The sequence below is a fragment of the Stylophora pistillata genome, chromosome 10 (assembly GCF_964205215.1).
Source record: "Stylophora pistillata chromosome 10, jaStyPist1.2, whole genome shotgun sequence".
In the NCBI taxonomy this organism is placed as follows: Eukaryota; Metazoa; Cnidaria; class Anthozoa; order Scleractinia; family Pocilloporidae; genus Stylophora; species Stylophora pistillata.
In genome coordinates, this window is record NC_142528.1 from 4,191,110 (window position 1) to 4,203,361 (window position 12,252).

At 38.5% G+C, this 12,252-nt stretch overlaps 2 protein-coding genes and 1 pseudogene across 2 annotated transcripts; all 3 read right to left on the minus strand.

Annotated features, from left to right (window-relative positions):
• Nucleotides 1–651: 651 nt before the first annotated feature.
• Nucleotides 652–2,290, minus strand: LOC111324786 (adenosine receptor A3-like). The gene has a single exon (XM_022928418.2). It carries the CDS (start codon nt 1,943–1,945, stop codon nt 1,034–1,036), a length of 912 nt encoding a protein of 303 aa, XP_022784153.1. The 5' UTR covers nt 1,946–2,290; the 3' UTR covers nt 652–1,033.
• Nucleotides 2,291–6,358: 4,068 nt separating this feature from the next.
• LOC111324757 (NACHT, LRR and PYD domains-containing protein 3) lies at nt 6,359–9,765 on the minus strand (the record flags this gene model as incomplete). The annotated part of the gene is given in 10 exon segments (XM_088736177.1): nt 6,359–7,357; nt 7,359–7,591; nt 7,594–7,794; nt 7,839–8,141; nt 8,144–8,296; nt 8,299–8,337; nt 8,893–9,003; nt 9,006–9,346; nt 9,382–9,552; nt 9,554–9,765. Coding segments are annotated over 10 exon segments (2,511 nt in total), but the record flags the coding sequence as incomplete, so codon positions are not given.
• A 53-nt stretch (nt 9,766–9,818) lies between these two features.
• Nucleotides 9,819–10,770, minus strand: LOC148721454 (E3 ubiquitin-protein ligase DZIP3-like; annotated as a pseudogene).
• Nucleotides 10,771–12,252: the final 1,482 nt, after the last annotated feature.

Genomic DNA, 12,252 nt, shown 5'->3' on the forward strand with positions numbered 1-12,252 from the left:
TAAGTCTCCATATTTCCATCAATGCCCAAAGTTGAAGAGCTACCGCAAGAGTACAGACGAGAATTAGAGAGATCTGAGGCGAAAGTCTTTTTAAAGTCAGCGCATGATACATTGGAGATATTAAAAAGACGCTACGAAATGTTCTATTATCGTTTTACTCCATTACACTTGCTGATAGAGGCGAATATTGCGAACAAAACGTCCGACATCGTGCAAAATCAGTTCAAAATCCCGACTAAAAACATTCCTTCGAGTGTGCGCCATTCATTCATTGTTATATTAACAGCGGTTGTCAAAAATCAAATATTGAAATTTCTTGTGGATCTTAAGAAGATGAAATCATCAAAATACTCTTTGCCTTAGAATAAGTCAAGCATTAAACCAAAAAATTATCATATTCATGATATTTTAAGGCATGATGTCTGGAACAAACATCTCAAATAAAAACTCTCGAAATAGTCAAATGGGTTTGTTCAGTTCGGCGTAGTATCCGTATGTCTTAAGGACCAATGCCGAAGAGTCATACGACCTCAGGGCTAAACCTTATATCTTTAAACAAAGAAAGTGAGACTTTTTTATTTTCATTTTATAACATAAAGGAAACCCTTGTTAAACACAGTGCAACCCAATATAAGAAAGATGACACCTTGGTTGGTTCGTGTTTTCACAATCTGTTTAATTCCCACGCAAGCAACATCCGACCGCTTAAATTGCTGCCGGGGCCTGCTAATTAACTGCGATAAAATCATGCTTACTAATCATGCTGTACAAGTGTTAACAGGCAATACGAGAAAATATAGCTTACGTTTCAGTGAGTCCAGAGTTTATCATAAAATCTTTCCAACTAAGCTAAGAATATTAACATTGTCAAGAATTCTCCCGTATGGAAATTTACCCGAAAATCAACTTTGCTAAAAGAATACATTAAGAGTTATTATCTTTTTCTGTTTATAGAACTGAGAAGTGACTGAGCCGTCACCCAGAATGAAAAATTGATGACTAATCTAGCTGACAAGATGTTTTAAGCCTGCTGTTAAGGTAAAGGCAATTTCCGAACAATTAGCATTACTTTAAAACGAATTTCTCTAATTCGCCAACAGTAGACAAAAGGATTTATAGAAGAATTAAGAAAAATCACCATTGATGTTAGATTTGTTGCCAACACAACTGTGGAGCTATATCCCAAACAGGCCACTACAACTATTGCACAAAGATAAGGAGTATAACATGCTAAAAGCAAACCGAAAACTGCTAGCATACTGTTCACAGATCTGCGGTATAGCATCATGTTCAAAGTATATCGAGGTTGCCTTGTGGAAGCTTCGTTTGATATTCTTGTTCTTAAAGCCCTCAGAGTGCGATATATTCTGAAATAGCATGAAGACGTTATGACAATGCAAGAAAAGCCGAGAATTATGGCGCTGATTTTATTGATTCTGATATTCCACATTCGGGAGATCGCCCAGATAGCGCTGCATATCCATAGGAGTGCTACAACCAGAGTGACTTTTTTCACGGTTATTATCAATCTGTATTGCATTCCGAGTCTCAACGCCAGGTATCTTTCAATGCTTATTGCTGTCGTTGTTGTAAAAGACACGGCACAGAAGAAGTAGGCCACTGCAGCGTAAAACGGTTGAACTGAACAAAATAATTCGAGATTACCACGGAGAGCGCCCAAGCCTGTAGCAACTTGCAACGGTTGTGCGATCAAGCCAACTCCAAAATCAGACAAAGCCAAGCTGTAAAAAAGAGCTTTGGAAGACGAGTAAATCGTGCGGCACTGGAAAAGGGCGATTAAGATTATAGAGTTTCCAACAATCGCAGAAATGGAAAGAACAACATTCGCTATGCACAAGAACACGTACCAGTGACGAGGCGATTTGCGTATAAACTGATACTCACGAAAATCTTGATTAGTACAAGAGTTATTGCATTCTTCCATTTTAAAACTGTTTCTAAAATTGCTCGCTTAGCCTTCGATTCCGGAGAAGTACTTCGAGTTCTCAAGGTTTAGAGAGCTCGCCGGCATCATGATATTTTCATTAACATCTCAGTCGTGACCGATGTTGAACCTTGCCCGGTTTGACTGATAATTCGAAGTTTAGTTTAAAATCTATATACAAACAACGATGGTTTTACTGTGTCAACATAAACAAAGGAGATGTCAATTGCGCCAATCAGATTCAGAGCTTTCGGCATTCCACAGAAAGGAAAATAAACGGCAAGCCAGCTTTGTTTTATTTTACTTTAGCATTCCGGATTACAATCCAAAAGTGAGATATAAATTTGTTGGCGATAATGGAAACAGGGGAGGTGTAGAATTATATTTGTACTACAGAAGGCGTTTTATTTACCGACAGACGCCAGTCTCTTTGACACGACGATCAAATGTTTGTTACTTCGCAAGAGTAGAAAATCTGTCAGTTGAAAAACTCTGTGCCTACTGCTAAGTATTGTACAAATTAAGGCAAACTATATTTTCATTAGGGAACGAAATGAATATCGTCAATCACTGACTCTTTTACACTTTTCCTGACTGTTCTCGAAATGGTTTACCTTGTATTACATAGCAAGTATAAAAGTTGAATCTGATTCATTACGCTATTCTGACCAAATTTATAAAAGATTCATTCTTGAAATGACGTTTTTTGTTTGTTCAAGTTTATTCACAACACGAAAGTGTTGTTGATGTAAAATAAGAGAGTTTTGCAAAAATAGGGAAGTACATTTGAGAATCAGGGGTCAATCATAACAGTTTCACTTCACAAAAGCTATTTTCGAATTAAATAGCATGATGATATGTAAGGCGCGAGGGAAATGCTGAGTTTAGCAGAGAAAGCTGGTAGCTTTACACGTAGGCACTCCCTCCATATACCCGCCTAGTGATCTTTATTTGTCGTCCTACGCGCGCTCACACCAAATGTTTGACAAATTTCTTGATTAGAACACCTACATTTATGAGCTAGATATACTTTTGAGGAAGTATCCTTCAATTCAACAACTTATTGAACGTGACTCGGGAGGAGAGCACGCATCTGGAAAAGTCCATTTTTAGGAAATGATCATGAAATTTCCCTACTCCTGACAAATTTCTTGATTAGAACACGTACATTTATGAGCTATATATACTTCTGAGGAAGTATCCTTCACCGACTTGCTAAACGTGATTCGGGAGGAGAGCACGCAATGCAGCATCTGGAAAAGTCCATTTTTAGGAAGGATCATGAAATGTCCCTACTCTTCCTCACCAAAATATTGTTCTGTTATGGTTCAAAGTCTTCTATAGCTCAAAGTACTCTAGCTTTTCTATTTTCCTTATATTTGCAACGCTAAAAAATTTACTTAAAAGAAGGCGCTCGTACTAGCTTCCTTCAGCCCCGCATCTGCCTACGGATAAACAAAATGATGGCCACCTGCTCTCATGATTAATTTGCAGCTAAGAAACTGTGTCACGGATGACATTTTTCTATGGCTTTTACATTATGCCAATCGTTGACGCAAATTTCCTCTTATATTGCTCACACCTGCGGTCGCTGTTACAGAAAAAAAAATTAATGACAATTAGTTTCAATTAAAATAAAAAGATCATTTAAAGGTTACATGTATTTGCAGAAAACCCTGACTATGGAAGGGGCAACATAATTTATAAGTGCACGCATCAGCGAATGAAGATCTGTTCTACTTTTTGCAAAAAGTAGGCAAAGCGATTGCGCACATATATATATATATATATATAAAAAAAAGACAGTTATACGATCATATACCGAAAAATTGCGCAGGCAGTCTCTCGTCATTTGCCATAGCCTTCGTGTAACCGTAACCTCTCACCAGGAGAATCGTACCGAAGTCGATAAAGCATTGCCGAGTGAAATTAAATCGAAAATTCCGCTGGAATGATATATTTTGGTTACTTCTCTTCATTTCATTTGGAGCCGGAATGTACTGATACCTTAACACGCCATCGTGTCAACGTATTAGTACCCGTGATCAAAATTCGTCCGCTCTTGTAGGCCAAACGGCCCAAAAACCATACAGACTGAGGTTGCAAATATTCCTCGCCATCCCCCAACTTTCGAGCGCGTTACATGTTTACAGCTCGATGGCGTAAATACCATCGAGCACTTGTCAAGGGGAAAGCAATTTCTGATTGACAAGAATGGATCTTGCTTCTTTAAGTCTCTTTCATTGATAATTCATTATGATAGATATTTCTGGGGGAGAGGGAAATGAAAACACCAGCATCTCTTTATCCCGAAGGACTTCCCCTGTTCTATTTTCGATATCATGCCAGTGGCTTGCTTGCCCCACATGATCACATATATAACCATAATATTTATATCACGTTTCAAACTAGATTCCGGAAATCGGAGTCAAAAGCTTGGTTAACCAGAAAAATAAATAAGAAGAAATAAATAGACGATTTTACACGTACAAATATAATTTCTCAGTGAAGAGTGAAACAAAGAGAATTCAATATCAAATCTATTTTAGGATGACATAATTCCTCGGCGTGAGGGTTAATCTTTTCGCGATCAGGTTTTTACGACAAATGAAAAGCTATCATATTGACTTCCGAGTCATTATCAAACTATACGTTTCCCATAATTCCAACTGAGCATCGTGATCGCTCACTTGGTGAGACTAAAAAGATCTCCAAGGAGATCAATCCGGGACTTAAGAGTGAGTGCGGTGCATTATTATCCAACTACACCTAGACAAGTACAAATAACGCCATAGACGAGTACAAATATCACGCGGTATTTGTACTCGTCTATTGTAGAGTACCGGTTAAACAGGTTTTCTCACATCGCGCAAGCGAAGAATTGGAATGTAGTTACGAAAAAAAAAAACAAATGGCGGACTATTTGAATCATATTTCCGACGACGAAGAGTCAGAATGGCTGGCAAATATAGATTCAAGTTCATTAGATGAATCGAACGAAGAAAAACAGCTTGACGACCAGAAAATTTCTTCATTTGATGAAGAAAATAGAAACAGCATCACAACAACGCGCCAATTCCGTTCCGCTTCGTATAGTTCTGTCACGCACTCCCCGTAAATAAATATTCGCGAAATTCACCCGCACTGAAATAACAGTTTGGCGTGTTGGATAATAAATAACTTATTAGACGTTTTGTTGTGTAGTATCGCTGAGTATTTTTACTCGTTATTTTTATTTTGGCTCGCCCTACGGGCTCGTCAAAATACGGCACAACTCGTAAAAATACTCAGCGATACTACACAACAAAACGTCTAATTATAATAAGATATATTTATTTTCAGGGTCGCTCATGTTATGCACTTCGATGGCAGATTTGCATGTGTCGTTTTACGATTATGGTTTGCGCTTCTTGAAGGAAAACTAAAGCATTCAAGATATCGCATTCAGATGACTCTCATCTAAATCATGTCGCAAAGTATTTGATCGATATTTCCCAAGATTCCGTGGCCTATGAAACTAATTGTTTCAAATCAAGCCTAACTTACTGCGAGTTAAAAAGTTGAACGGATGATTAACATGCAAAAAACGTGTTCAATTACCCTACCCAATTTTTTGTAAAATGAAAAATCAGCGACCGTGAATTTCTCCACATTGACCAAGCTTTAAGTTTTGAAATGCTCCTTTTAGACGCCGCTTCGTTTAAAGATACAACACTTGCATTTCGCTGGAAAGACTTGACTCTTTAGGTTCAAGTTTGCCGCCCCAGCCAGGCAAGGTTTAAATCCTCCCCCCCCCCCCGCCCCCGGCACGGACGGTTAAACAACAGCTGATGAAAAGGGCGTTCAATATGTCTCCAAATCAGATGAGTGTCTTCTTCTGCAAATTGTTTGAATAATGTATGATAAAACAATTATATTTTTTTCGGTTTTCGCATGAGATCGCGAATAGTCCTTTTTACAGTTGTGAGCTTGATGGCCACGCCTTTGAACAGGAGTGAGGCTAAGGGTGACCTTGTTATGATACAGATGTTGCTGCTTTTCAAAGGCAAATTTCTTTGTTATCATGCTAACCAGATACAGGTCTCTATCACAACAATGTCACCTTCAGCCTCACTATAAATCAAAGGCTTGGCAACTAAGTACACAACTATAAAATGCTCTATTCTTGAAACTTCGTGTCTGTGTTCGGCTTCGGAAGATGACTCAGACATCGGTTTTGATGATTCACGCTAACATGCTCAACCTCGTCCAATAATTGCTTAATGTCTTTACCGGCGCGGCTAGATGATATCATCTAAATTTCTCCACGGAAATAATTATTTCTTAGCCATGCGTTATTGATTCAGCAGGTTCAAATTGACGTTAGCCCTTTTATTCCCAAGATATTAAGCTAATTTACTTTTCCTTCCTGTACTTATTCGACCAGTGCACAAAGCAGAATAAGTTTTAAAATGCTCCCTGTTATAGATTCAGAAGTAATCATTAGTTGCAAATTAAACAAAGTTTTGGACGGTACCATACCGTTTAGAAACACATTCATATTTACTTTTGTTGTAGAGGCGTGAAGTAAATGTCATGATATAAACACAGTGTATGGCTTCTTATCTTCATTTCCATCCAGACCACTCTGCATTAAAATGGTCCAAAATCTTTTTTTTTCTATTTTCACAGATTTGTTATGCATCGATATATACGAGGACCACCGGCCACATCACATACTTCAAAATTGACTTTCTCTAATACTTGACGTAGACTGACAGCACCGGCCTCAGTGATCTGATTACCATTCAAATATAGTGTAGTGACTTCGCATGTTGCTGTCTGTAATGCTTGACATAGACTGAAAACACCGGCATCAGTGATCTGATTACCATTCAAATATAGTGTAGTGACTTCACATGTTGCTCTCTCTAATACTTGACGTAGACTGACAGCACCGGCCTCAGTGATCTGATTACCATTCAAATATAGTGTAGTGACTTCACATGTTGCTGTCTGTAATGCTTGACATAGACTGAAAACACCGGCATCAGTGATCTGACTTCTATCCAGATCAAGTCTGGTGAGTTTACATGTTGCTGTCTGTAATGCTTGGCATAGACTGACTACACCAGCATCGGTGATCTCATTATTACCCAAACTCAGTTGGGTGACTTCACATGTTGGTGCCTGTAATGCTTGACATAGACTGACTACACCAGCATCGGTGATCTTATTATCATCCAGACTCAGTTGGGTGACTTCACATGTTGCTGTCTGTAATGCTTGGCATAGACTGTCAACACCAGCATCGGTGATCTTATTATTATCCAGACTCAGTTGGGTGACTTCACATGTTGGTGCCTGTAATGCTTGACATAGACTAACAACGCTAACATCAGTGACCTGATTATCACTCAGATCCAATGTGGTCCTCAATGTCATCCTTTTCTACGACATCTTCGTCATTGATCGCACTGAAAACATCCAAGAGGAACGATACTGCAATACAGTCAACATCAATGAATGAATGAAATTAAATTCTCCCAGAAGGAGAGAATCGAGTGTGACAATTTCTTACGAAATGCTGGGCAAACTTTTTGTCTTCGTACTCAGCGAGACACTCCGCCATTAAAGGAGAGGGCGTTGGCTTTTTCTTTTGTCTTTAACAAGTTTTGCACTGAGCCCTCCGAGTAATTTTTCCATAAATTCTTGATCTTTTCCTTTTGATAAAATTCCGGCCATAAATTTCATGACCATTTTGGATGAATTCTTTCTGCAAGGAACCTCTTTTCTCTTGACAAACCAGTGAGCCACCAAGTATTCTTGGAGAGTGAAGTGGATAAAGCACAAATGCTTTGTCGATTGAGCATAGTTAATCGAGGGGAACCATTCCCCTCGATTAACTATTGAGAAAAAAATATCCTGAAAGGAGGACCACAATGTAGTAGCCCACTTGCTTTGATGTACGTGATTTCATTTGAAATAAAGTTTTTCATGTCTTCGTTAACAAAAAGAAACTTTTTCTCTAGAAGCAATTGAGCCGCTAAGATGGATAACTTATCCAGTGTATATTTGGGAGAAAATCCTCTTTTCTTGTCATGTTTTCGTACAAAACTGTTTACAACTTCAAAATAAAGGTCGCTCATTTGGAGGGGGAGACTATCAGTGTTCATTGTTGACTCCTTTAGTATATACTCAAAATAGCAGCACATTAGAAACACAGCACAGGAACGTGAGCAAAGCTAACGAGTTCATCGTTTCTTGTCACGTGATCAAGTACAATCTTCCTCATCTGCTCGTTGTCTTTAAAGTACTTTCCAATGTGTTCGTTAACTTTTTTTCCTGAAAATCCTGTGATCTCCACAATTAATCAAAGCGAATTGCATCTTTCAACTTATCAGACTCATCTGCTCTGGTAAGTTCACATAGTGACAAGTGCTATCTGAACTTTGTTCTTCACCTTCACCTTGGGTTTTCCCATCTGCATAGACCACTTTCATAAATGGCTGCCGCATAAATATTCTTTTGTTTCAATTTAAATTAACCCTTCTGGCTTCGCTTGAGATAATGTATTCTTTTAAATTTTGTACTGGAGAACGAGGCCAGTAGGGCTAATTTAAATTTTAAAAAAAGAATATTAATCCGGCAGCCATTTATGAAAGTGGTCTATGGGTATCCAGAAAGGAAGCTGACATCATGGAAGGTTGTGGTGATGCCCTGTTTTGCATAATTTTAGGCTGTTCCACACAAGGTTCTGAGCCTCCCTTAATTCCTGCCATGCTGAAAACATCCTCTTCCTGTCCTTTCGGTGAGTACAAACCACTTGAGTCAGATACGTTATTTGTTTCCTCATTTGGCAGTAAGCCTATGTATGAACCACTACAATTTCCAGAATGTCATGATAAGGAGGATCTGAACAAGCTCCTTAATTTCAACAGTTCTCATCCCTTTAAGTGATGGCTCACTTTTATTTCGTTGCTTCTCCCTAACTGCTGAACGTCTCAAGATTTTCCCCTTGATAACTTTAGCACACAGAGCTGCTACTGGCATCTTGTCGTTGACGTCATTAGGATATTGTCATCCGGGGTAGTCAGGATGTCATCTTGTTGTTAATACTCGTCATACCCGTCGATGATGATCAAAACCTCTTCACAATGATGAACAATATACTCCAATAAAGAATCGTCAATCACTGATTGGTCATCTAGCACTGACGAACAATTTAAGACGTCCTTTAAAGAAACGCGGTCATTTCCTTGTAAATTCAATTGACCGAAAGTCAGCAAATAAGCAAACTTGAAATCAGGGGTTTGTTCACTCTCTTGCACTTTAAACAAATTGTTGTGAGCCCAATCTCGAATCACCTTTTGTCAAAACAAGGTCTTTCCAATTCCTGCCTTTCCAGTGAGAATGACTAATAGACCTGAGATTTAAATCATCGGTGTGAATCTCATGGCGGATGAATTAATATGTCTTGACTGTGTTTCATTCGAGTTCCACTCAATTGACCGTACTGACGAAGACGTTTCAATCTGTCCGGTATTTCAGTCACCAAGTCGGGCTGAGAAAGGTGTTCATCCAAGATATTGGGGTCTTCAACAGGCTTCCGTCCATTTTGTATGAGTAGTAAATATCTCATCCGTTTTCACGTGGGAAATGGAAGAAAAGGGCATTTGATTGGTCTGAAACTTCGTCTGGCTTTTGATGGACTCTTTGAGCGCACTGCTGTGGGAATTTACAACTGAAGATAAGAAAATTCCAAGGTGTGAACTGGAGAATACGAGATACGTTATAAAAAAGCTTTCCACTTTAAAAAGCGAGCAATTGTTAATGACATGTCAAGCAGAAAAGAGACCTCGTGTTACTCAAATTACAAATCAATGCTATTTTCCTGTAATAGAAATATCCCTCGAAGAGAGTAAGTGGGAGTTAAACAAGTCTTCACTCTATTGTCTTTTTTGTTTTTGTTTTTATTTTTTACATTTGCTGTTCTATTTTTGTTATTTTCGTAATGGATTCTACCGAGAATGATGAGATAGGCTTAGGCTCTAATATGTTACCATTTGGGATCATATTAGTTTTGACTGGGGGTTATGAGATTCTCATCTAAATTTTCTACGGTACATGCTGTTGGTTTCATTACCTTCAATGTTTACTCTTGTCGCTGGATTTATGAATGTTTACGTATCTTTTATGACATCCGATTTTTCTTCAATTATTTCTAACTTCTCTTTGATGCTGGTCTGATCCTTTACCCATTGTTTCAGAAGCTATTTGTAGTGTTCCTAGAAATCAGGGTCCATGCACTCTTTTTTCTAATCATCAATAGCAGCTTGGTAACCCGGTCCTCCCAGTCTCACCAGGGCATCTTGGAAGTCCTGCCAGTACTGACTGAATGTTGGGTCATCAACTGAGGCCTGGCTGGCATGACCATAAACTGTGTTTCTGTAGCACTTGATGCGTACAATGTCTGCCTGAAGGGTTGTGTCTGCTGCAGGAGGAAGTGTATCCCATCCCGTGGCCGGAGGAACAAGACCAAAAATGTTCCTCAACAAAACCATTAGCAAGGTGATATCAAAATGCTGAGTTGAAACCGAAGACTTGATGGCAGGGTTCAGTCTGCCCTATTATGAAGGGTTGAGTATTTTTTTCTTTCGAAGTGATTGTAGCATTTTATGAACTGGAGAACTTGAAAAAACTGCGTCCAGGTTTCCTGTTGGACGATTCTTGTCAAAAGTCTCTCTGAGAACTTGTGATGAACACACATTCACCAGAAGGGGACATAACCGAGCATAATTAGCCGTCTGTTTTGAAGAATGGAAGATTGGTGCAGCAGTGGCCATGGATAACGGCTGTTAAAAAGAACTGATAGCACCTTAAAAGTAAAATGAGATGAAGTTGAATTGGAAAATGACTCAAAGATTCGAATGAGTTGCTTATCAAACCGTGACTAGGGCAATAATGTTATTGTTCATTAATAATGTTTTGGCAGAACGCATCGTTTACTACTCTCGAAGATGCCCCTAAAAACGGTTAATATTTATCTGAACCCTGCACAGTTATCTAATTGTCATTTGCCATTGACGACTTTTAGATCCTTTGTTATCTAAGAATAAAGCAGATCCCAAAAGGATTGGCTTACAGGAAAAAGCAAATAGAAAGAAGGTGAATTTTGGGAAATGAACAAACCATGACCTTTTATCTTAAATGAAGATAATTTATTCATGACTGTAATATGAGGGTCTCGCTCAAGTAGAGCAAATATAATATATATCAAGCTTTCTTTTATAGTACGTCGCCCAATTATGTTGCCTTTTTTTAAAGTAGCAAGATGTTCGTAGTGTTTGCAAGGGCTAAAAAACTTTTTTGAATTGTCTGAAAAGAAAATTGTAATGGCAAGGCTAAAGTTAAAAAAAAAAATTCCAGGTTGGCGGCCAGTCTGACATGTATTTGCTTTGTTTTAAGAAAATCGCAACTGAATCACACACACATTAAATTATGATGAATTAGCTTGTAATGAATATCGAGTTTCTCTTCTAATGAGCAATGGACAAGCTGGATTGATCAGGGATAGCACTCTTCTGGCATTGATCAACGTGCACGAATAGATCGGATGTTGTTCGACTTAAAAATCAAGCGGGAGCTTTTATTTGGTTTCCCAGACATATCGTACAAGGGTTAATCAACTCTGTTGTCGTTTATAACGCCGTTACAAGCAAATGTTTTGGGAGTTCAACAAAAATGCGATAAATACGTGATTAACTACTTGGAATTGTGACACTATCGTTTCGATGGATAATAAATGTTCATAAAATAAAACATACAAGCACTTAGTCACATTTGTTGCCACAGAAAAATTTTTTCAAACTTTGGCCACCACTGCGGATGTCGAATCTAGTTTATTTTGCCACATTGCTTGAATGAGATGGCAGCAATCGAATTCTCGCAGGCTAAAACTAACTGGAGATTGATTGGTTGGAAGTGGCGAAGCAAGAGGCGGCGACACGTACAGAATAATTAAGAGATATCCAAGGTTTTTTCAAATCCTTAGGTGAGGTGTGCCACGAAAGACATCAATTTACAGATCTTGTAGACCTTCTTCCCAATTCAGATCAATACAATGAAATGTCGATCACGTGGTGTGTTCGGGCAAGAGACTGAGATCCCATAAAGGATTGTTGTCCTGAGTCAGAACGAAAAACGTTTTCAACGCCTGAGAGAAAGCTCTCTTTTTAGTCACAAGAATTTATGCTAAAAGAACATTCTAGAAATAAAAGCTTAGTATCGAACGAGGCGTGACATTGACTGGCGATCGTAGAAATGTA

What these genes read in the sequence shown, in the direction of transcription:
- LOC111324786 (XM_022928418.2), bottom strand. Translation starts at nt 1,945, where the DNA reads ATGGAAGAATGCAATAACTCTTGTACTAATCAAGATTTTCGTGAGTAT.